The 26,208-nt window shown below is 45.1% G+C and overlaps 1 protein-coding gene across 2 annotated transcripts in view; it reads left to right on the top strand.

Annotated features, from left to right (window-relative positions):
- Positions 1-26,208, top strand: part of OTUD4 (OTU deubiquitinase 4) — a 234,325-nt gene that overhangs the window by 37,599 nt on the left and 170,518 nt on the right. For both annotated transcript variants that reach the window (XM_029600893.1, XM_029600808.1), the window contains exons 4-6: positions 1,454-1,500; positions 3,569-3,641; positions 23,757-23,838. In XM_029600893.1, coding sequence (XP_029456753.1) covers positions 1,454-1,500; positions 3,569-3,641; positions 23,757-23,838 — 202 coding nt within the window. The remainder of the gene's footprint in view (positions 1-1,453; positions 1,501-3,568; positions 3,642-23,756; positions 23,839-26,208) is intronic.

Genomic DNA, 26,208 nt, shown 5'->3' with positions numbered 1-26,208 from the left:
CCTAATCCATGCTGCAGCCTAGCCCAGTTGCAGGCTTTTGACTGGCGGCGAGAGAACGGATGCCAGCTTCCGGTGGCAATGGATCCTTGCCCACTGGTCAGAGGCCGGCTGTGTCTGTTCACAGACCGCTGGGCTCCCATTACCACCAATCGCTGGGTTCTGGCCATCGTGCAACACGGTTACTCCCTAAATTTCAAAATAGTCCCGGAGGATTCTCCACCACTCTCACCGTGGGGCCCCTCGGGACCTCAGGCAGTCCTCGAGTCGGAACTCTCGGCCTTGTTAAAAGCTGGAGCTGTTGAACCTGTGCCCCGCTCCCTGCAGGGTCGGGGAGTTTACTAGAGGTATTTTCTGATACCAAAGAAACAAGCGGCTTCCTGCCTATTCTCGACCTTGGAGCCTTCAACAGGTCTGGTTCCCGATCCTGCGCGACCTGTCGGTCCGGCAGCCCATACGTCTGGGCCCCTGCCCCGACCTGATTACGCAGGATCAGAGCAGATCGTGCCATCCATCTATTCGAGGTGCAAGGTCTTCCGAGGATCTAGCTAGCTGCCTAAAGTTATCTGCTTACAGTTTTACAAAAATTAATATGCCATTACTGATTTTTACGAACATTTTCTACCACTCATCACACAGAACTTTTGTTTTGGTCATGCGGAGTTTGTGACTAGTCTAGTTTCCTTCTCACCCCTTGTTTGTTTATCTCTCCAGCTGCCAGCCCAGGAGGAGACGCTGAGCATCATTTCATATTTCTGTGCACTAAAATAAATCCTGGTAGTTATTCAGACAAATGAGGCGGTGTGCTGCATATTAATTTTTTCTCCCGCTTCTGTTGTGGTAGAAACCGATAAAGTCCTGGGAAAGAGCCTTGACTATTGGGCTGAATAATTCAGGTCAAGTCTTGGGGGTCATGGCTTCAGCCCAGCACCATCACTTGACCACCTGTGTGACTCTTTCCCTCTGCTGCCTGAGTCTGGTTTTCCCGGTTAGCAAATTACATTTAAGAACATAAGAACATAAGAAAATGCCATACTGGGTCAGACCAAGGGTCCATCAAGCCCAGCATCCTGTTTCCAACAGTGGCCAATCCAGGCCATAAGAACCTGGCAAGTACCCAAAAACTAAGTCTATTCCATGTAACCATTGCTAATGGTAGTGGCTATTCTCTAAGTGAACTTAATAGCAGGTAATGGACTTCTCCTCCAAGAACTTATCCAATCCTTTTTTAACACACAGCTATACTAACTGCACGAACCACATTCTCTGGCAACAAATTTTTGTAACATCCATTGTTAGCGGAGCTGGTAAATCTTCAGTAATTCAGTGCAGCGCTCCCATGGTCTTTTGCTTAGAAGGGACATTTTTACATTAGGGAAACACAAAGTTGATCCTATGATTTCAAAAGGATGTTTTGATCTATTAATCCATTACCTGCTTTTTCTCCTCTTTACAGGAATGGGTTGGCCAGGTGGAAATAAGCGCTCTCTCCCTCATGTACAAGTAAGAGAAAAGTTTTTTTTAATTGTATGGAAATTTGGCTGCTATTTTATGGAACATTGCAATCTGCTCGATGTTTTCAGCATTGTTGAGCTGAAAACCGGTGAAACCGTATTTCTGTCCTTGGATGTGGAATGGACATTTTCTCTACTGTTAGGAGGCAAGCCATTTAAAATAGTAATTATTATTCTGTGCTTCCCTCCCCCCACTCCCCGGGCGCCTGGTCTTCCTGAATGCCCTTGTCAAGGGGACTCGTGCATCACGAGGGCCTAGCTGGAGGTTAGAGGGTCGCCCTGTGCTCACCACCTGCACCTACATACAACCCCAAAACTTTGAAGACAAATCACTTTTACTTTGAAAGTTCATTTTTTCCTCCCTAGGGGGTCGACGTACTGTTCCAACATTGGAGTAGAGTATGGCACAGTACAGAATAGTGGTGAATGCCAGCTTTTTGTGCAGAAAAAGGGCACTAAAAGGTGGAAGGATAACGCACAATTCTGTGTAAAACAGTTGTCATGCCAGAAGGAGCTAAAATATGTAGAATTCAAGAAGCTCCTGGAAATGGTATTTTCACGTGCCTTAGGGAAACAAAATGAGGGCCGGATTTACAAAGGACTTTCTCCCATTCTGTGTCTATGGGGGGGGGGGGGGTGTGGGGGAAAGCTTAGTGAATCAGTCCCGATATGTGAGGTTTTGGTTCTGAGACTCCTGCCAACACCTGGGGCACTTGACTGATCCACAACAGCAAAGTAATTACTTTCTCAGCATTCATGGAGGGATAACTCCTGCTAAGGGTTCTCCCTGAAACATCTGCTGTGCCAGCATGATTGACTTGATCTTTTATTCTTCTGAATTAGAGGAAATGAAAACCAATTGGGTAGAAATAATTGTGCATGGTGGACCAGAAAGCATTTTTGGCAAAGATGTTATGCAGTATAAGTGTGTTGCATTATCATTGCTGAAAGGTGTCTCTAAAGAGGCACTTAATTGCTGTGTATCTCTTTAAAAAAAAAAAAATGGTGTGGTTTGGAGTTCCCCCAATAATAACTTCACAATTCAGGTAAAAGTGAATTTGTAAGAAAGCTAATATGTGGCAGTCAAAAATGCACCAAGGCTCGAATGATTTTGGCGAGCTCTGGAGGGAAAGAGTAAGCTGCAGTGTGACTGATCAGTGGGTTCCCAAACACTTGGCAGCTTTTTTACAGTTCAGTTTTTAACTTAAATTGTAAGTTTATGCTGGGCAGCAAAGGCTGTCGAACTGCAATAATTCTGAAATGGGGTGCATCCTGTTGAATTTCTGGATTGGGCAGGTTATTCTATATGCTGCAGGCCACCTTTTGCATTGCCTTTTTAGAAGTTTGTCTCCCTTTTATTATATGTATTTTGTACTCTGTGAGATGCAAAGTTATGGCTTCCACATCATATTAACATTCAAACTTCTTTCTAAATTATGTTGGGGCCCTATTCTACTTTTAGTCTCTATTTCCAGTTGTTTTTTGTAAGAAGACTTTAGCAGCCTCTAGTACCATGGGGTTACTACCAAAGTTGACCTGGAGGAGCTTGCCATTTGTAGAGCTATGGTGACAGCATTTTCAGTATGTAAAACCTGTGCCCGAAACAGGAGTCCATGGGAAATGAGCTGGCCAACATGCACTTGAGTGGGAGACCTGGTAGAGCCTGTCTGGTGCTGCTGAGCATCCAGAGTGAAGAGTAGAGAGGAATTAACCAATTACCCTGTGTAGGCTTTGGCATGGGGAGATAAAATTTGTGCCCAGGATAACATGGAGTGTCCATAGCTAGAGAGGATTAGAACTTGCATGCCAGTAGTTCGGTGCTGGTTTGCTGCCTTTGCCCTGGTTCTCTTCTGTCCGGTACACCCACATTTCTAAACTCCGGGTGTCTCTTCTGTCCTGACAGGGACAGCAGAACCTCAGTGCTGATTCTTTTGGCTGGGTTTTGTTTCTGCAAGCTGTTTTTAAATGCTCTGTATTGTTAAAGGCTTGAAGTTTTTGTAATTATCCTGTGACTATAAATTTTATATTCTTTTTTATTTCTTCCTTTCTCCCCTTAGGAGAGATTTTGTAATTTATAATGAACCTAATACATCTCCTTCGTATGTGACAGAAAATGATTTTCCTGATAAGGTAAGAAGAAAGTTGGTGTAATACATTAACAGAAGAGCGATCCAGGTTTGGAAAAGGACCTCCTTTGCTTCTCTTCCCTTCTCCCTGTGGGGATCCCTTCTGTTGCCCAGGGATGGCTTTTCTCTGAACAGTCCTCCTCATCTCAAATGCCTGGAGAGGGGATCCTAATGATGGGAGCCCTCTGTCATTTTGGGATTAGGTGGTTTGAATGTCGCTCAGAAGGGAAACTGAGTCCTTAGTGAGGAGCTGTTTTCTGTAAACTCCTCAGTGTGATTGCCGGGGCTTTTTTTTTTTTTTTTTTTATAGCTGGAGGTCAAAAACTTCATCAAACCTAGGAAAGTTTATAGGGTTCTCCCTGGGAAAACCAGAGTGCAGACCAGCCTGGAAGAGGAAGGAAAAGGGCTTTCACATGAGAGAATTTTCATAAGAAAGGAAAAGCAGTTACTGTTTCTTTGGTTTTGGGTTTAGCCCAGCAGTTTCCTTTTTCTCTTTGGATTCCATAGCACTATGGGCTTCCATTCACGAGTACCCAGGGTATTGCCTCCCTTCCTAGTCAGTTAGCCCAGTTATTGCAATGACCACCTTCAGCTGAGGGGAGGCCATGCAGTGGGACTCCTTCCCTAGTCCTGCAGTCATGGGCTGTAAGTTTGGTCATTAAGTGTTGGCCTTGTGCAATGGCTAGGACTTTCTCCCCTCCCAGTGGCTATGACTTCTGCCTCCATAGTAGCCACAGCCAGGCCAGGAAGGAGAGGCCTGGCCCAGCTCTCGCAATGGCAATGCACAGCACTGTCATTGGAGTCCCTGGGCTGGCTGAGAAACCTGCTGTCCTGCATGGGGTGATGGAAGCTTGAGCCGAATGGTATTTCCCACAAAACAGCAACTGCCAAGTTTAAAAAAAAAAAAAAAAAAGCTGAAAGTTTAAAGCACATTTGATTTAGCAAAGATGCTGTCGGGACAATATTTACTATAAATCTCCAATTTATTTCTTAGAGTATAATATTTTCACAGTTTCATAATCAGAGCAAGAATCCCTTCAGTTATCAAGATTAAAGTAATTTGTGGAGGGTGTTTATCAATTAAACATCATTGATTACTTTTACATATGTAGCAGCAGTTACTTCAGTGATTCAAGAAAGTTTTTTCTGTTTCATGCTGATTAAATTGGATCTTAACTAAAAGAAACCTTGCATAGATTTGATAATTCACAATTACAGGCTGGCTAACAAGAGGAACTTCATGATAATTTCTTACACTTTACAGTCTGTTTCTCACCACGCGGAGAGATCAGGCGTTGAAAGCCATGCAGTTTCTCTCTCCTGGACAGGAGTACAGGAGTCTTGCGGCTCAGTGCAGGAATCGTAGGCCAGCATCTATTTGTCTTCAGATACAGGAAAGATCAGGCAGGGATGCAGCAGCCTCTGTGTAGGAATTTTCAGGGGTGGCCATGCTGGTCCTTAGGGCATAGGCAGTTGGTAATGGCAGGCTTCTTGGCTAGCTCCTTTGTCTAGCTATTTTATAGTAACTAGGAAGCCTTAGGTGAGGGGAAGGCTCGCTCTTTAATAAAAGTGAAGAGTTTAGTTTGGCATTGCCTTTGGCAGCAATCCAGGCAGTGACTGCTTTCTTTGTTTCTGGCTGAACATAAGAACATGCCATACTGGGTCAGACCAAGGGTCCATCAAGCCCAGCATCCTGTTTCCAACCGTGGCCAATCCAGGCCATAAGAACCTGGCAAGTACCCAAAAATCTAAGTCTGTTCCATGTTACTGTTGCTAGTACTAGCAGTGGCCAAAGGTAGACTGGTTTCATATTTTTGAAAGTCTTTTAAGTATCAACTGTTGATTGATTTTATAAATGGTTTTATTTATTTTTGTTTTATTAGTTTTAGCTCACTTAATTTGTTTTATTTTACCATGATTTATTAATTTTGTCCAAGGGCAAGCAGGATGGTAGTCCTCACACATGGATGACATCAGATGGAGCTCCAATGTGGAAAACATATGTCAACGTTTTTAGAATTTTGACTAGATACATTGAGAATGCCCAGCATGCCCTAAGCCACGCATCCTTGCGGGGTCCTTTTCCAGTCTCTCTTTTTCCGCGGAGCTGTAATCCTCGCCATGTGAGCTCACTTTTGGCTGTTTTTGACCATGTGGAAAACATTCCTCTTTATAGTGCATTTTGAGGGGTTTTTTCTCGTCGTTTTGACGCCAGGTCCCTCTTGGTGCCTCCCTGTAGTTTTCTTAGGGTTTTCGGCGTGGGGGTTTGCGGCAGTGGGGCCTCGGTGCCTGCTGGCCATCGTCGCCCACCGCCATAGATTTCAGTTTGTGCCCCTTTTGTTTCGTCCCGACATGGCCACGTCCGGTTTTCGGCGATGCCCCCAGTGTTAGAGAACCATGTCCACCACTGATCCGCACGAGGTATATGTCCTCTGCCTGGGAGCATCACATGACGTTCGGGTTTACTGCTTATACGTGCAAATGACCCTGAAGGGATGTCTGCTTTGACTCAACAAGATGGAACAGCTCTTTGGGTCAAAGAAGTTCGAGGCATTGGCGTCATCGACACCAATGGACCTGGGAGCCGCACTGATGGAAACCGCACCATCGACATTGGCAGGACTGTCCGGTTCTGTTGGAGCCGTCGGCGGATAGGGGCACTGGAGACCGACCACTGCTGAGCTCCTCGAGACCGAGGATGTTGGGTTCCTTGACATCGACCTTGGTACCGGGGAAAGACTGAGCTGCCCGATTTGCTAAGCATCAGCTGCCCCACCAGTTGGTGGTGGTCGAATTCGCCCTCAAGAGGGCCAAGCTCTCTCGGATTCATTTCTCGGTGCACACGAGGAAGGACCTCAGAGCGATGGACGCTCTGGGGAGGAGGGTGTTTCAAGATGCCATGATCATTGCCCGTATTGCTGCCTTCCAACTTTATATGAGGCAGTACTCGCAGGGCATCTGGAAGCAGGTGCAGGAGGTGCCAAACAGCTGTCTCAATAGCAGCAAGACATCCTCATGTTGCTGGTGCATAAGGTTCTCATAGAATCCAAAACTTCATTTAATCTTTATTAAAGTCACAATATCTTTTATTACAACAGTAATAATCCAGTTCACATAGTATCAAAAACTATTCTATCAGTATCCCTGTATATATATACCCCTTATAATAAAACCCCACTCATACACACTACAGCTCTCTAATCATTCACCCTCACACACCTCTCCTAAACAACCATTCTTATAAAATCATGTCAAATGACCCACAACCAGAAAAAGTGCACTTAGCTTGGGAAAACTAGATGTTAATAAGATGAAATGTTCAAAGTTATAGGACTTCTGTATGCATATTCTCTGATTCCCTTAATCTGAAGACTCTCTTGAAGCTTCGCGAGGACAAGGGGACTATGATCCTCATAGCCCCTTATTGGCTGAGACAGGTCTGATTTCTACTTCTATGGGAGTTGTCTATCCGGAGGCTGATCAGTCTGGGGACTTCCCCAGATTTTATCATGCAAGATCGAGGCAGGTTGCAGCATCCCAACCTCCACGCCCTGTTGCTCACAGCCTCTCTGTTGAGAGATTAATTCTGTAACTGCTCGATAACTCAGAGGATATGTCTCTGGATCTGGTGGCTTCCACTGAAAAGTCCTATGGATTGAAGTGGAGAAGGTTTTCCATGTGGTGTGAGCAGAAGGCCCTAGATCCTTTCTCTTGCCCCACAAAGAAATTGCTTGATTATCTTCTATGCTTAACAGAAGCTGGCTTAAAAACCAAGTCCATTATAGTTCATCTCAGTGCAATTGGCACATACCACCAAGGTGTAGATTTTTCACCCAACTCTGTACAGCCTATACTTGTATGATTTGTGTGGGGCGTGCTTCAATCCTCCCCTAAGGCTTCCTGCTGTCTCTTGGGACCTCAACGTGGTATTAGCTCAGCTGATGAAAGCTCACTTTGAGCCACTGCACACCTGTGACCTGAAATACCTGACTTGCAAGGTCATATTTTTGGCAGTGGTCACCTCAGCATGCAGAGTCAGTGAGCTCCAGGCCTTAGTGACTTATCCACCTTAGACTAAGTTCTATCATGACAGGGTGGTCTTGCGTACGCACCCTAAATTTCTGCATAAGATGGTGACTGACTTCCATCTCAACCAGTCCATTGTGCTGCCAACATTCTTTCCCAGGCCCCATTCGCACCAAAGCGAAAGAGCACTGCACAGTTTGGATTGCAAGCAAGCCTTCGCCTTCTATCTGGAGCAGACGGACGCCAACTTTTTATTTCTTTTGACAGGAATAGGTTGGGCGTTACCATTGCCAAACAGACACTTTTCAGTTGGCTAGCAGATTGCATCTCCGTCTGTTATTCCCAGGTGGGACTGCATCTTGGGGGTCATATCAAGGCTCATTCTTTCAGAACAATGGCAGCATTGGTGGCCCACTTGTGAGCAGTTGCTGCGGAGAAGATGTGGATGGCTGCAACATGGAGTTCTCTCCACACATTCACTTTGCACTATTGCCTGGATAGGGGTGGCTGATGCAACAATAGATTCGGCCAGTCTGTCCTTTGGAATCTGTTTGAGGTATACAACCCAACTCCCCATCTAGGACCCATTGTTTGGATTCTCTCTCCTCTGTTACCTAACACGTTGGCACCTGGTAGGTGTCTGTTGGTCCCCTTTTATGTTGCAGGGCAACCTGTAGTTAGGGATTCACCCATGTGTGAGGATTACCATCCTGCTTGTCCTCAGAGAAAGCAGAGTTGCTTGACTGTGACAGGTGTTCTCCAAGGACAGCAGGATGCTAGTCCTGACGAACCCTGCCAGTCACCCCGTGGAATTTGGTTTCTCCTATTTTTTTGTTCTAATTATAATTCTGTGTTACAAGATTGGAAAGGGACCCCACTGAACGCATGCTGGACATGCTCAGTGTGCCTAGTCTGAGTTCTAGAAACTTTGCCATAAGTTTTCTGCGTCGGATCTCCATCTGATGATGTCGCCCATGTGTGAGGACTAACATCCTGCTGTCCTCTGACAACACCTGTTATAGGGTAAGCAACTCTGCTTTATTTTGTTTTGTTATATACTTAATCTAACTATCACCAGATAAGTTAGATTTTATTTATTTTTGTATTTAATTTCAATATGGTTATATATATATATATATATATATATATATATATATACATCGCTTTGATTAGTTTGTATGAAACTTTAATAAAAATACAAATAATAATAATCTGGTGGCACTGCTAAAATAAGTTTTATAACTGGGGTAGCTTTTGCAATGTCTGTATTTCTTAGTCTTAAAGGATAGAGCAGAATATCCAGAATGCTACCACAGGGGCAAAGGCTGGTCGGCACCAACCGGCCCAGGCTAGGAGGCGCCTTCACCACCAATGACTTTCTTTTTTTTTTTTTTTTTTTAAGGTAGGCAGGGGTCTGGGATGGAGGCACCAATCCACCAGCGTAATTTAGGGTGGGGGAGGCCCTATCTAGATTTGTATTTAATGAAAATGGGGAATGGGCTGGGGGGCAGCTTTTGGAGGTAGTGGTGGGAAGAGACGACTGAGGGGGGGTTATGATAGACGTCTTTAAAATTATGAGAGTCTAGAATGGGTAAATGTGAATCCGTTATTTACTCTTTCGGATAACAGAAGGACTAGGGGGCACTCCATGAAATTAGCACGTAACACATTTTAAAACTATTTGGAGAAAATTATTTTTCATTCAACATAAGAACATGCCATACTGGGTCAGACCAAGGGTCCATGAAGCCCAGCATCCTGTTTCCAACAGTGGCCAATCCAGGCCATAAGAACCTGGCAAGTACCCAAAAACTAAGTCTATTCCATGTTACTGTTTCTAGTAATAGCAGTGACTATTTTCTAAGTCAACTTAATTTTCAATAAGACAAACTTGTATTTCAATAAGACAAACCGACCAATAAGAACACAACACCAGGCCAAACTGCAGATACCCTCTCCTAAACTTACCAAACATGTATCTACAAAGGAACGCTCACTCATCATAGCAGGAACCACAATATGGAACAGTATGCCCACTGACCTGCGCCAGGAACCTTGCCATAGAAAATTTAAACAAAACCTAAAAACATGGCTGTTCAAAAAAGCATACACATGACTGACGGGGCCCTTCTCCGGCCGCATACAGCACTGTTAACCTCCTCCCTGACTCCCCCGTTTCTTCTTATTCGGCACTTGTTCCCTGGAAAAATATCTCTACTGTACATATCCTATACGTACGTATATCAAATTTGGTTCCGCTATCAAACTTCTCTGTAATCCTTGTTACATGTACGTCAATGATATTTAATTAAAAAAAAAATGGTTCTAGTTTCTAATTGACTGTAAAGCCTGTTGCATGTATTGCGCCATTTAATATTTTATTGTAAAGCCTGTTGCTACATTACTGTTTACTGTAAACCGAGGTGATGTCTGAACGTGCCGCGGTATATAAAAATCTCTAAATAAATAAATAATAGTGGGTAATGGACTTCTCCTCCAGGAACTTATCCAATCCTTTTTTAAACCCAGCTATACTAACTGCACTAACCACATCCTCTGGCAACAAATTCCAGAGTTTGATTGTGCGTTGAGTGAAAAAGAACCTTCTCCGATTAGTTTTAAATGTGCCACATGCTAACTTCATGGAGTGCCCCCTAGTCTTTCTATTATCTGAAAGAGTAAATAACCGATTCACATTTACCCGTTCTAGACCTCTCATTATTTTAAACACCTCTATCATATCCCCCCTCAGCCGTCTCTTCTCCAAGCTGAAAAGTCCTAACCTCTTTAGTCTTTCCTCATAGGGGAGCTGTTCCATTCCCTTTATCATTTTGGTCACCCTTCTGTATACCTTCTCCATCGCAACTGTCTTTTTTGAGATGCGGCGATCAGAATTGTACACACTATTCGAGGTGCGGTCTCACCATGGAGCGATACAGAGGCATTATGACATTTTCCGTTTTATTCACCATTCCCTTTCTGATAATTCCCAACATTCTGTTTGCTTTTTTGACTGCTGCAGCACACTGAACCGACGATTTCAATGTGTTATCCACTATGATGCCTAGATCTCTTTCTTGGATTGTAGCACCTAATATGGAACCTAACATTGTGTAATTATAGCACGGGTTATTTTTCCCTATATGCATCACCTTGCACTTATCCATATTAAATTTCATCTGCCACTTCGATGCCCAATTTTCCAGTCTCACAAGGTCTTCCTGCAATTTATCACAATCTGCTTGTGATTTAACTACTCTGAACAATTTTGTATCATCTGCAAATTTGATTACCTCACTCGTCGTATTTCTTTCCAGATCATTTATAAATATATTGAAAAGTAAGGGTCCCAATACAGATCCCTGACGCACTCCACTGCCCACTCCCTTCCACTGAGAAAATTGTTCATTTAATCCTACTCTCTGTTTTCTGTCTTTTAGCCAGTTTGCAATCCACGAAAGGACATTGCCACCTATCCCATGACTTTTTACTTTTCCTAGAAGCCTCTCATGAGGAACTTTGTCCAACGCCTTCTGAAAATCCAAGTACACTACATCTACTGGTTCACCTTTATCCACATGTTTATTAACTCCTTCAAAAAAGGGAAGCAGATTTGTGAGGCAAGACTTGCCCTGGGTAAAGCCATGCTGACTTTGTTCCATTAAACCATGTCTTTCTATATGTTCTGTGATTTTGATGTTTAGAACACTTTCCACTATTTCTCCTGGCACTGAAGTCAGGCTAACCGGTCTATAGTTTCTCGGATTGCCCCTGGAGCCCTTTTTATAATTTAATCTTTATTGAAATTTCCAATCACTCTTACATGATTAATAGTTTTCCTTCATAATCAAAGTAAATAAATGTGCAATACATAAACATCAACATATAATTTCACAAAAAAAAAATTATGAATCCATTGCACTATTTAACAAATAATGGGAGCCTTATTTGCAATAAACAAAAAGGAAAATATAACTATGGAGATAAGAGGACACATTACTATTTATTTAACCCACTGTAGTTGCTGATACTTGATTCGTTTTTTCAATGTGTTATCCACTATGATGCCTAGATCTCTTTCTTGGGTTGTAGCACCTAATATGGAACCCAACATTGTGTAATTATAGCATGGGTTATTTTTCCCTATATGCATCACCTTGCACTTATCCACATTAAATTTCATCTGCCATTTGGATGCCCAATTTTCCAGTCTCACAAGGTCTTCCTGCAATTTATCACAATCTGCTTGTGATTTAACTACTCTGAACAATTTTGTGTCATCTGCAAATTTGATTATCTCACTCGTCGTATTTCTTTCCAGATCATTTATAAATATATTGAACAGTAAGGGTCCCAATACAGATCCCTGAGGCACTCCACTGTCCACTCCCTTCCACTGAGAAAATTGCCCATTTAATCCTACTCTCTGTTTCCTGTCTTTTAGCCAGTTTGCAATCCATGAAAGGACATCGCCACCTATCCCATGACTTTTTACTTTTCCTAGAAGCCTCTCATGAGGAACTTTGTCAAACGCCTTCTGAAAATCCAAGTATACTATATCTACCGGTTCACCTTTATCCACGTGTTTATTAACTCCTTCAAAAAAGTGAAGCAGATTGTGAGGCAAGACTTGCCCTGGATAAAGCCATGCTGACTTTGTTCCATTAAACCATGTCTTTCTATATGTTCTGTGATTTTGATGTTTAGAACACTTTCCACTATTTCTCCTGGCACTGAAGTCAGGCTAACCGGTCTATAGTTTCTCGGATCGCCCCTGGAGCCCTTTTTAAATATTGGGGTTACATTTGCTATCCTCCAGTCTCCAGGTACGATGGATGATTTTACCCATGAAAACCTTCTCCATTACGGGTACCTCCCCAACATCCTCTTCAGTAAACACCGAAGCAAAGAAATCATTTAATCTTTCCGCGATGGCCTTATCTTCTCTAAGTGCCCCTTTAACCCCTCGATCATCTAACGGTCCAACTGACTCCCTCACAGGCTTTCTGCTTCGGATATATTTTAAAAAGTTTTTACTGTGAGTTTTTGCCTCTACAGCCAACTTCTTTTCAAATTCTCTCTTAGCCTGTCTTATCAATGTCTTACATTTAACTTGCCAATGTTTATGCTTTATCCTATTTTCTTCTGTTGGATCCTTCTTCCAATTTTTGAATGAAGATCTTTTGGCTAAAATAGCTTCTTTCACCTCCCCTTTTAACCATGCCGGTAATCGTTTTGCCTTCTTTCCACCTTTCTTAATGTGTGGAATACATCTGGACTGTGCTTCTAGAATGGTATTTTTTAACAATGACCATGCCTCTTGGACAGTCTAACTTCAGTTAGTCAGCCAGAGTGACTCACTGCTCTTTTGATTAACAAATGTTGTTCCCTATTCAAACCCAATCACACTACCTCAACACCTTTCCAAGGTGAGTAACTGAGCTGAACCTTTCAACCTTTTTACTTAGGTATACACTGCTCCTAGCTTATTTCTAGCTTCTGGCTACATTTTTTTTTTGGGGGGGGGGGGGGGGGTAAAAAGAGGCGCTAGGGACACTAGCGCGTCCCTAGCGCCTCTTTTTTGACAGGAGCGGCGGCTGTCAGCGGGTTTGACAGCTGACGCTCAATTTTGCCGGCGTTGGTTCTTCTGTTCTCAAACCCGCTGACAGCTACGGGTTTGGAAACCGGACGCTGGCAAAACAGAGCGTCCAGTTTTCAACTCGCGGGCTGATTTTTAAATTTTTTTATTTTTAATTATTTTTAACTTTTGGGACCTCCGACTTAATATCCCCATGATATTAAGTCAGAGGGTGTACAGAAAAGCAGTTTTTACTGCTTTTCTGTGCACTTTCCTGGTACCAGCAGTAATTAACGCCTACCTTTGGGTAGGTGCTAATTTCTGAAAGTAAAATGTGAGGCTTGGCCTCACATTTTACTTACTGAATCGCTCAGGAATAACTAATAGGGCCATGAACATGCATTTGCATGTTGCAGGCGCTATTAGTTTCGGGGGGTGGGTGGGGGTTTGAACACTCGTTTTCGACCCGCTATTACCCCTTACTGAATAAGGGGTAAAGCTAGCGCGTCGAAAACGCGCGTCCAAACGGCCTGTGTGGTAGGTAGAAAACATTTTTCCTTCCCTTATTTTTCATGGCATCCGGTTTTCGCTGGTGCCCGCAGACCATGTCTATCATGGATCCGCATGAGGTTTGCACCCTCTGCCTGGGGGCCTTGCACGACATCCGAGGGTATCACCTATGTGCCCAGATGACCCCCAAGGGCCGTCGTGCGTATGCCTGGACAAAATGGAGAAACTTTTCGGTTCCAAAATGTCCGCTGCATCCACATCCCGTGTCTGAGTCCTTGACACCTGGGGGTTGAGGGGAACCATTTGATATGCTTCCTCTCGCTATCCTCAGACTGCATCTTCAAAGGATTGAGGGAACGGCGATTGGTCTTCCATGATCTTGCCGGTTTCCAGGACATCGGGATCCTCCGCTTTCTCGGTGCCGGAGCCAAGCACTGTGGTAGGCCGAGCACTGTGGCAAGCATCGACACCGGTCACAATCGGTACACGGTTCTGGTGCGATACCGGTGGCTGCCGTACCGCCACCAAAGTGACCCCGTGGCTTGGAGGCCCTGTCCTCCAATATACTTGAGTCCCAGGCGTTCCCCCACCCCCCCTAATATCTGTGCCGGGCACCGTGCCTTCTTGGAGAACCGAAGAAGCACCGGTGACGCCTCATCCCCCTCCCTCAGTCCTAGCTTCATCAGACTTTCATGTGGAGTTGGACCGTGGGTGCAGAATGTGGTGCTCTGAGCTCTGCAGAGCATTGAGCCGCCCCCACCACCAGCCCCCATACTGGAGCTGGAGCCTGCGCTGGCTATCTTGGTACCCCTGCTTGAGCATCTGGAGGTCCTCCGCAGTGCCCTCCGAACGCAACCAGTGCCCGAGGGACCTTCAATTCCTTAGCAGCCACTGATGCCCTCCTCGGGAGCGATCCTATTATTGGATCCTCCAAGGAGGAAAACTCGACCAGTGCCGCATTTCCGAGGCCTCAGTTCCCCAAGCCTTTGCCCAGGCTCTCTGGCCTCCCGCAGCCCCCGGTCCCTCCATTACTGGGGGAACTGTCGATTCCCTTGGTGCATTTGAAACCTTTGGAGCACAGGGCTAGGGTTCTCCACTGGCCTCGCCTGCGCCAGCCTCACAATGGCTTTAGTGAGGAGGGAAGGCCCTTATGACCTCTGGGAGGATGATTCTTCAGAGTCTTTTGTCCAAATTCTCGGACGACCCCCTTTCCAAGCCTTCCTTTCTGGAGAAAAGGCATCGGTTCCCCCCCCCCCCCGCCTGAGGACTTCTCCTTTGCGGGGTTCGTCAGGGCCATGGCCGAAGCTATTCCCTTCCAACTTCTCACGGAGGAGGATGCACGACATAAAATATTTGAAGTATTCCAGTTTGTTGATGCTCCTAAGGAAATCGTGCTTGTTCCCATCCACGACATCTTTAAGGATCTTCTCCTACAGATGTGGGAACACCCGATTTCCATATCTCCAGTCGGTAGGAAGGCAAATGCCACCTATTTGGTACAGCAGGCCTTGGGATTTGAGAGGCAGCACCTCCCTCCCTCAGTAGGTCGTGGAATCTGCTCTCAATAAGGCCAAGTGCTGCTGTACCTATACCTCTGTCCCTCTGGGGCGAGAACATAGGGAGCTCGATGCTTTGGGCAGAGCGGTCTTTCAGGGCACTATGCTCATTAGCCGTATTGCTGCCTACCAGGACCCAGTACAACCGGAACCTGTGGAAGTGGGTCCAGGACCTCGTAGAGAGCTTGCCACAACAGCAACAGGAGTCGCTCTCTGCCATTGTCCTGCAGGGTCTAGAGCAGAGCTCCCAAACTGTGGATCGGGACCCCAAATGGGGTCACGAAACCTCCAGCCGGGGGCACAAAAGCCTCAAAGGGCAGCCATCACCAGCAGCAGAAGTAGTGGAAATCAGCAGGGGATCTTTGAGCTAGCATGCATTCTCAGGTCCTGCGATGGTCCCACCCTTGCTTGAGTTTTCAATTTAACAGGAAGCCATGTGTTGAGGAGGGACTAGGGCCACTGCCGGGCCTGTGAGCTTTTACTGGCTCACAGATCCTGTACTGACTTTCATTACTAATGCTGCTGCCAGTTACAGATCAACATCAGGCATTTGGGTCAGCCATTGGGGAAGAGTGGGTAGAGTATGCACAGGTCTATGCAGGTTATCACTTCCTCTCTATCCTCTCCCATCACTGTACTTACCTAAGAGAAAATTTTGCCCCTGTCATCCGGCTGCCCTCTCTTCCCACTTGTTGTCATCCACTTATCGCCTGAGGCCCAAAGGAAAATGTTGCTGTTGATGCTAGTCAAGGGGATGTTTGAATGGGGGCTGTTTTGAAGGGAGGGATCAGATACAGGAAGGGTTTGAGGGTTGGATCAGTGGGAGAGGGATTGGTTGTGGAAGGTGAGAGAGGGGATGCAAGAGAGGAGCTAGGGGTGAGAGTATCAACTGGGGGGGGGGCATATGTGAGAAAAAAAAGAGAGGAAGGGGATGACAGCTGATCAATTGGGGTTACAAAAATGGCTTGGAGGTGAGAGGTTCAGTGGGGAGGATGTAAAAAGCTGGAGTGGGTGAGCGAGAGGCTAGGCTGGGAAGGGGAGAGGAACTGGGAGATGTAAGAGGGGATAAGCTGGAGGGGCAGAGGTTGAGAGGCCCTCTGGAGGGGGATGGAGATTGAGAGAGGGGATCAGTTAAGAGTGCAGGAATGATGAGTGGAGGGATTATTGGAGGTGAACTACACCCCTGCTAATTCGGTTTGGTTGCCCTCTGGGGTCATGTAAATTTTCATGTGCTAAAATGGGGTCACATTGGCTAAACGTTTGGGAAGCCCTGGTCTAGAGACTGACAAACACGAGATGAGATCCACCTATGATGTGTTTGAGACAGTGGCCCAAGTAGCTGCCAAGGGCATCAGTGCCCGTAGAACAGCCTGGCTCCAAGCTTCTGACCTCCATTCAGAGGTGCAGGAAAAGCTGGCTGACCTCCCATGCACAGGTGACAACCTTTTTGGAACAAGGTTTTGAGATACAGTAGCTCAGTTGAAGGGCCACCACAAAACCCTCGGATGCTCCTTTCTCTGCCAGGAAATCTTCCAGGCCAAGCTCCTGGAAATACTTTTACAGGTAGAGGAAATAGTCCCCCGCTTCTCAGGCTCACACGCTGCGCACTAGCTCCAGGGTCTGATCCCATCAACAGCAAGCACCTAGGCCTCAGCCAGCGCCACAGCAAACCCCAGCTACGGGCTTTTGACTGGTGGTGAGGGAACAAGAGTCAGCCAAACGTACCTCCCGGTACCGGATCCCCCAGTAGGAGGCAGGCTTATCGGCTTTGCCCACCACTTGAGGGCCATCACTTCGGACCAATGGGTCCTTACCACAGTTCGTCAGGGGTACTGACTCAATTGCAGACGGCTTCCAGAGACCTCTTCCCCATGTCCATCGTGGGGTTTGTCTGCCCAGCAGGTTCGGACCGAACTCTCCACCCTTCTCACAGCAGGAGCGGTAGAGCCTGTTCCTTTTCCTCAGCAAGGCCAAGGGATCTATTCAAGGTATTTCCTCATACCAAAGAGAAACGGAGGCTTGTGCCCCATTTTCGACCTCAGGGCGTTGAACAATTTTCTCTTAAGAGAAAAGTTCAAGATAGTTTCTCTGGGCACTCTGATTCCCCTCCTCAAAAGAAGAGACTGGCTCTACTCCCTCGATCTCAAGGAAGCTTACGTTCATATAGCTATCTTCTCTGGCCACAGAAAATACCTCCGCTTCGTGGTGGGGAAGGCTCACTACCAGTACAAGGTACTGCCCTTTGGTTTGGCCTCAGTCCCTCGTGTTTTCTCTAAATGCCTAGCAGTGGAGGCTGCATACCTCAGGCGCTGTGCAGTGTCTTCTCATACCTAGATGACTGGTTGATCAAGAGCAACTCCCGCACAGGGGTGTTGAACACTTTAGCCCTGACCGTACAGACACTGCAATCCTTGGAGTTCATCAACTACCCAAAGACTCACCTCTCCCTGTCTCCCCAACTCGACTTAGGAGCCAGGCTGGACACAGTGCAGGCGAAAGCCTTTCTGCCCCGCGAACGGGCTTTTGCACTCGCCTCGTTGGCAACTATTGTGTGCAGTAGCCGGCATGTGAGTGCCCACCTTCTGCACTGTTTGGGCCACATGACAGCTTCAGTCTGTTACCCCTCTCGCCCGCTTGTGCATGTGAAGGGCACAATGAACCTTGCATTCACAGTGGCAACAGGTCTCCCAGGACCTCAAGACCTATCTCTCCATCAGGGAACCTCTGAGGGCATTTCTGACATGGTGGGAAAATCTCTCCAATTTGGAGTGGGGAATTACCTTCCAGGCTGCCCCGCCTCAAGTGGTCCTTACCACAGACACCTCTCCTCAGGGCAGGGGAGCCCATGTGGATGGCCTCCACACTCAGGGTCTCTGGACTGCTCACAAAGCCCGCTGTCAGATAAACCTTTTAGAGCTTCGGGTGATCTGTTATGCCCTCTGGGCGTTGCAGTTGTCACACAAGGAAGTCCTGATTCGGACAGACCACCAAATTGCGATGTGTATATCAACAAACAGGAAGGCACGGGATCATTCCTCCTTTGTCACGAGGCAGTGAAGTTGTGGTCCTGGGCCCTGTCACACATGATGTCACTTTGAACGACGTACCTGCCCGGGACTCTGAACATACTGGCAGACCGGCTGAGCCGTTCCTTTCAGCCACATGAGTGGTCCCTAAATCTGGAGGTAGCAGCCAGAATTTTTCATCGGTGGGGAACCCCAGATGTGGACCTCTTTGCCTCCCTGTACAATTACAAGGTGAGCAGTTTCTGCCCCCTGTTGCTTTGGGGGGGGGGGGGGCAGTCATTTGGCCTTCGATGACTTCTCCCTTCACTGGGGGAGGGGGTCTTCTGTACACGTACCCTCTTCTCCCTACTGAAGACCCTACTGAAGCTTCAACAGGACAGAGGGGCCATGATCCTCGTGGCACTTCATTGGCCCCCGGGTGATCTGGTTCCCTCTCTTTCGGTATCTCTCAATCAGGGATCTCATTTGGCTGGGGTCCACACCTGATCTGATAACTCAGAACCAGGGCACCCTGTGCCATTTGAACCTCCGGGCATTGACCCTAATGGTGTGGATGTTGAGTGCCTAGTTCTTCAGTCCCTGCACCTCTCAGACAGTGTCTCCCAGGTGCTGGTGGCTTCTAGAAAGCCTTCCACCAGGAAGTCTAGTAGTTTGAAATGGAGAAGATTCTCCACCTGGGGTGCAGGGCATGACTCGGATCCATTCACATGCCCCCTTCCCAAGCTGTTGGACTACTTGTGGCACCTTTCTGAGTCTGGGCTTCAAACCAGCTCAGTCAGGGTTCATCTTAGCGCTGTTAGTGCGTATCATTGAGGTGTCGCTGGCACACCCATATCAGTGCAGCCTTTAGTAGGTCACTTTATGAGGGGTCTGCTTCAATTGAAGCCCCCTCTTCTGCCTCCTGTTGCGTCCTTGGACCTCAACATTGTTCTAGCGTGGCTCATACGTCCTCCCTTCGAGCCATTTCATTCCTGCGACCCGAAGTTCCTCACCTGGAAAGTTATATTCCTAGTGGCGATTACTTCGGCTTGTAGAGTCAGCGAGCTTCAGGCCTTGGTTACATATTCACCATACACGAGGTTTTTCCATGATCGTATGCTCTTGCATATACACCCCAAGTTCCTGCCAAAGGTCGTGATTGATTTCCATATCAATCAGTCCATTGTTTTACCCACCTTTTTTCCCAGGCCTCATTTCCATCGAGAGGAACGGGCTCATCATACTTTGGATTGCAAGAGGGTTTTGGCTTTCTATTTAGAACATACAGTCGGTCACAGGCAGTCCACTCAGCTTTTTGTATCCTTTGATACCAATAGATTGGGAGTGATGATGGGTAAACAGACTCTATCCAACTGGCTGGCGGATTGTATCACCTTCTGCTATGCACAAGCGGACCTTCAGCTAGCAGGCCGAATCATAGCTCACTCTGTGCGTGCTATGGCGATGTTGGTGGTTCATCTGCAAGAGTTTCCTGTCGCCGAAATTTACCATTTGCGGCCCACTACTGCTTGGACAAAGATGATAGACAGGACAGTGCCTTTGGCCAGTCCATCCTAATCAGTCTCTTCCAGACGTAAACCCAACTTTTCCGGCCTAGAGCTCCTGGTCGAAACCAGGCCATCCTCTGCAGTACTGCAGTTGTTGTTGTGCCCATTGGCAATTTGTTTCGGTACCTGTTGGCCGCACCTGGCTGACGAGGACAGCCTGGAGCTTGGTATTCACCCATATATGAGGACTACCATCCTGCTTGTCCTAGGAGAATGCGCAGTTGCTTACCTGTAACAGGTGTTCTCCTAGGACAGCAGGATGTTAGTCCTCAGGAGTCCTGCCCACCACCCCGCGGAGTTGGGCTCTCCTTCCGTTTTGTTTTATTTTTTTGCTCATATTTTTTCTCTGTTACGAGACTGAAGGGGGATCTCGTGTGGACACGTGGATAGTGGCATGCTGGGCTCCATCGGATGATGTCTCCCATGTGTGAGGACTAGGAGAACACCTGTTACAGGTAAACAACTGCACTTTCCCTCCTCCTGTGATAAAAAAGAAAATCACAGCTTAGTAAATGCAGACCTATGTTTGGTTCAGAGAGAACAGGCTCCTTTAACACATGATCTAAGAATTATGACTTGAATTGTGCCTACAGTGTTATGTAAAAATCATGGCAGAGGGAATAGTTTTTTTTAGGTACAATTACTAATAAAATTACAGTTACTAATAAAACAGGGGCTCAAAATATTTTTTTTCTTTTTCATTCAGCCAGCATTGAAAAGAATTCCTTGACTTTTTTCCAAGCCAGCCTTTGACAAATATAGATTAAAAACAAAGTAGCATTAAGCATCTTTTCCAAGGATCCAGCCATTCGTCACCAGCACATTTCCCTTTTCCAAACCCATACCGCGCTCCTGTGCTGCCACAAGTCTTCGTCCCATGGTGTAGAGCACGCTACCTTCCTTCTGCACCCCCTAGTATGCCCCCCCCAGTTCCTTTGTGTTTTGGGAAATAGCAACATCCTGCTCTAAGATGTAGTAATATCGGGATATTTTTTTCTGGAATAAAAGGTTGATTTCCATCCAGTTTTCCACGGTAGTCTCTCTCAAATTTTGTTGAATCCTGCCAAGTTAATCCTGGAAGCTGCCATGAGGTGTAGAACTGGACCTATCTGTCTCGTCGTCTGGACCAGGGCTAGGCATGTGGTAATTCCCGGAGTACCACAGCATGACTTGGGTAAGTTTTTTTTTCTACATCCAGGAAATGACTGGATGATAAAGCTATTTCACCAGAAGTTACATCATCATGGCCCATTGGGGGGGGGGGGGGGGTTTGGCACGCCCCTGCCTGTTCCTTCTTTTTAAGGTAAAGGGTTGGGCATGATTTATTTATTTTATTTAACATTTTTCTATACCGAACTTCATGACAAGCTTCATATCAGGCCAGTTTACATCAAACTTAGGGGTTAACTTAACAGAACCATAAACAAGAAGGCCGAGGCGCAGATACAAATAACATGGAGAATAAACTTGGGGGCTAGAGTAGCCAAGAAACAAAGGACAGAAAGAACTGGAGAATGAACATGAATGAATATACAATGGCTGTCTTTTACTTGCAGGCATACGCTCTATTAGAAATTTCCATTAGTTCTTACCTCATTTATAATCATTCATCTCTTTCTAAAGAGAATCCTTCTGAGATCGAGTAGATCCTTCTTTTGTTGTTTGCCCCTTATCTTTTCTCTTACAGTAACAGTGGACAGTGCTTTTTCTAGACATATCTCTAGTACCTTTGAATAATTTAACGATACATGCAGCTCCTGTAGACTAAATTTATCACAATTTTTCAAGATTTGTACGTCATTGATATTGTCATGTTTGTCACTGAGTTAAGTAGGGAAGTTCTCTCCAGTACCAAATCGAATATCGTGGTCAATTTTGGGCTTAGTAATACATTTTATAAAATGGAAGAAGAAAGCCAGACTTTCCTAACTTAAGAATTTTAACGACATCGCTAACCTTCTTCACTATAAATAGTGCTTCAAGGTTTTTTTTTTCTGTGCTTACTAGATAGTTGGTCCAAAAAAAAAGCTTTTATTTCCCCCTCCTAATACTGAGCAAAGGATTCACCTCTCTCTCTCTCTCTCTCTCTATGGTATAGTAGCTCTTTCTCCTGGTCATCGGTTGTTTTATTTGTAAAAGTTGTGTTTTCAGGTATCCTCAACTTATAGCAGCAGTCTGCCTTCTTGCATTTTACCTCAGACCCTTTCCAACTTTATATTACTAACAATCCTATGTAACTTCCTCCTTTTGGTGAATGAGTCCTTGTTGAAGATTTTGAATGTATATCTTTTATGTAAGCATATCCAAGGCTATCATTTTCCCCAGTAACTTTCCTCTCCTTAGCCTCCCTGCTCTGCTTCTGTGTGGCCGCCAAGGAGTTAACCTCTCCCCCATTGTTCCAGCATCCCAGGTCTCATCTATCAGTACACGTTTCATTAGAGAGAGAGTGTTGCTCAGTTATGGCTCCTGTCACATCCATAGCATTATGTTTGAGGAGACTCTTGAAGAGGTCTCGTTTTCTGTGAACCAGGAAAGAAAAAGGACTTGGCAGGGTAGGCAGACAAACCAATCTATCATCCCTGTGTTAGGAGCTTTCCTAGCAAATGATACCCTGGGGGTTGGAGAAAGTCCCGTCTGGCCTATTGCATGGGTTAGAATAAAACTGGGAATCTTGTACTAGCATAGAGGTACTTTCATGTGTGGATTTTTGTAAGAAAATGAAGGCTTTTTTGTTTGAACAGGCCTTTCAATCTTGCATTGTTTAATGTTCTTGCTTTCTGATTGACTGCTGACGTGTGTGTCTATAATATATATAAAATTTTTACTTTGTTTATTGTGTTACTGTCTTTCTACTTATTTGTACCAGTTTATATATACTTATGTTGTAATCTGCTGAGAACATGCTATTCGGATTGGCAGATTATAAATAAATAAACCTGTTTCCTCTAAGTGCCTCTTAAAAAGTTCAGCGTGTCTCCTCGTTCTTCTTTTCTTTGTGAGGGTTGATAACGCTACTGAATTCTCCTATCTGTGTGTCTCCTGCCAGAAACGACACGTGTGGTGAAGGAATATTCATTAAAGTAAGCAGGCAGAATACTGAGCCTGCAATAATTTAGGTCGGAAGACCTTACTGTTAATAGTACTTAGGGAGCCTCTTGGGTCTTTTTAAATTTTTATGGCTGACAAGAGACCAAAATGTGCATATTTGTTTCTTTCATCTACAGTCTATGAGTTTCCGGTTTTCTTTCTCAGCAATAGAAGTTTTGAGACTAAAAACCTTTATTGTATAAAATATACCGAGATGATGTGAGCTGGAAGTTGTAAAGGTACCTGAATGTCCCATTTTCCTAGAGGAACTTCAGGCTTGATAGCTTAAACCACTGTAGCTTCCTTGGTGAACCGCATTGAACATGAGCGATTATGGAGATGACCTCTTGTTCCATGAGGGCACGCCTTCGCTAAGAATTGGGGGAGAAAAAGGTTGACTGAACTAATTGGTTTTAAGGGATGCCAAGCATGGCATGAGTTAGTGAGAAGCTGTGACTCAAGTGTACATGTTTCTTTTTTTTTTTTTTTATCTTAACATTTTGAAGGACTAAAATATGTAGCATCTACGGTTTTTCTTCCAGTAACTCTGAGAAAGTATTTGGTAAAGTTATAAATTCTACAGATGTTTCTAGAATTGCAGTTACCAGAAGCATTAGCAGCTCCGTCCATAGTCTTGTGCAGGTTGCAGTCCTGATTGTGCAAAATCCTTCATATTGTTGTTGGGTTGGATAGATTCAGGACTTGCATGGTGCCTGGAGATTTCTGCCTGTAGCAGGTTTTGATAACTTGGACATCGCCTCTTCTCTGTTTTGTTTTTTCTTTTGGCAGGTATTGCTGTGTTTTTCAAATGGAAACCACTATGACATTGTCTACCCCATGGCATATGAAGAGAATGCCGCTACTTGCCAGTGTGAGTACCAGCTGCTTGAAAGCTACCATTGTGGTGTATCATGTATGTGGAGAGCAATTTTCAGAACGATCCAGCCAGCTACCTGAGAAGTTAGCCAGCTAGATCAAAGGGTTTGCAAATTGCTCTACTCAAAGCGACTGAAATTATCCTAATTTCGCTCAGAAGAAATTTCACTAAGCGGCTGTATTTAGTCACTCAAAAAGTGGTCATGTTTTTCTGGTTGGGAATTGACTTCTCAGTACCTTTTTGGGTTTCAATGGAATAATTTCAAGCTTGGGATATTAACTTAAAGGTTGATATTAGGCAGCTGTAGTACAGTTCAAGATTACCAGGAAATTCTCTTTTGACAAACGGGCCGAATTGGCCATGACACATTTGCAGCGTCATCCTATGATGCTGGACAGACCCCTTGTCTTTTAGCTTATAGAGCTTTGGCTCTACAGAGCATGCGCAGGAGTTGCCTTGTAAGGCCCCTGGTCGTCTTTTTTTTTTTTTTTACCAAGCTCCTGAATGGAGGTGTATTCTTCCTCTCTTCTAAGCTTTTGATAGTCTAATATTTTTTTTTATTACAAATTCACTTTGTTGCCTCGCTGCTTCGGCAGCCCTTTAAACAGCACTTTTTAATGCTACCAAAAACAAAATAAAAACATTTCAAGACTGACGACATGTCTGACTCTAAAAAGACCACACCCAGCATGTGTGGCCAAAAATGTCCATTACTGATGACGGTGACATTTGTTATCAATGACTGGCCAGATCACAATGCAGCTAATTGTTACAAATGCAGCCCGAGGTCTCAGAGGACCAGGGCCTCCATGGAAAATGGAGGGACTGTGCAGGTCGGTGAAAAGCTGGAGTCTGTCTTTGCTCGGAGTGGAGCCTCCTCGAGCTCCCTCCATGCTAAGTTGAGCAGGCTCTTTTTCAGCAAAGCTCCATTTCTTGTGATGCTGCTCTTGGAATCCATTGTTCTTCGGAGTCAGGCAAAACACAGAAGCACAGGGAACTGTAAGCCCTCCACATGGCCCGCGGGGCTCGTCAGCGCATAAGAAAAAGAAGTGCCATGGGTCGGAGCCAGTGGTGCAACTGGAACCACTGAAGCTAAGGTTGCACTTGGTCCCATCGACGCACCCAGCACAGATGGCGCATCGAGCTTTGACACCATAAGTCATCTGTGCTATTGATGCGTCTGTCACAGTCGATGCGCCGGCCCTCCATGCACAAATTCTTGGTGCCAATGACACAGTCAGTGCAGCAGGCCTCAATTCAACCGACACAGAGATATCCGGGTAAGTGGTGAGTATTTAAAACTGGGAAAGTTTTACACTACACAGGATGCTTCCAGCGTTATTACCTAGTTTATGCTAGAAGTAGCCGGGATCGTTGAGAAGAGTGATCCTGGCATACAGAAGAGAAAGCCACTGTGGGAAGTAATGGGTGGGTGGGAAGGTGAATGGGGGGGGGGGGTGGCAGTTAAAGTATTTTTAATGGGGAGGGAGGAGGCCTGAGCCAGTGGCGATTGTCAGATGAAAGTGTTAAACTTTCCTATTTTTAAAGGTTTGGGCCAGTTTGTGGGGACAGCTGAGGGGGGGGGGGGGGGAACATACATCCCCGAATTCTGAAAGAACTGAAATTACTAATTACTAGCAAAAAATGTGTAATCTATCATTAAAACTGTCTGTTGTACCTGAAAATTGGAGGGTGGCCAATTTGACGCCGATCTTTAAAAAGGGCTCCAGTGGTGATCTGAGAAAGTATAGACCGGTGGGCCTGACTTCAGTGCCAGAAAAAAATCATAGAAACCATTCTAAAGAATAAAATCATACAACATATAGAAAGGCATGATTTAATGGGACACTACAAGCATGGATTTTAACAAATTCTTGCCTCAACAATCTGCTACATTTTTTGAAGGGTTAATAAAAGTGCATAATAGCAAACTAGTGGACTTTGAAGTGCTGAAAAAAGTGTGAAAAGTGGAATATAAATCTAAATAAATAAAAAAAATACATTATATTTTATTTATTTATTTGGATTTTCAAAAGATGTTTGACGAAGTTCCACATGAGACTCCTTAGAAAAATAAAAAGTTATGAGATAGGAGGCAATGTCCTGTCATGGATTGCAAACTTACTTACTTACTTACTTATTTATTTATTTATTTATTTAAGTTTTTTCTATACCGGCATTCGTGAGAGTATCACATCATACCGGTTTACAATAAACAGGGGGAGTGATAAAAGTTACAGTGAACGAAATAAATAACATGTGCTGAACGAAAACAGTTACAATAAAATAGGGAAAAGTACAACTGGGAGCAGAGAAAAGTGATAGTAAATTTAACAGAATGTATTAACCGAAATTTGACGGGGT

The sequence above is a fragment of the Rhinatrema bivittatum genome, chromosome 1 (genome assembly GCF_901001135.1).
Source record: "Rhinatrema bivittatum chromosome 1, aRhiBiv1.1, whole genome shotgun sequence".
In the NCBI taxonomy this organism is placed as follows: Eukaryota; Metazoa; Chordata; class Amphibia; order Gymnophiona; family Rhinatrematidae; genus Rhinatrema; species Rhinatrema bivittatum.
The sequence above is the reverse complement of the archived record's forward strand: the minus strand, read 5'-3'. Positions and strand labels throughout refer to the sequence as shown.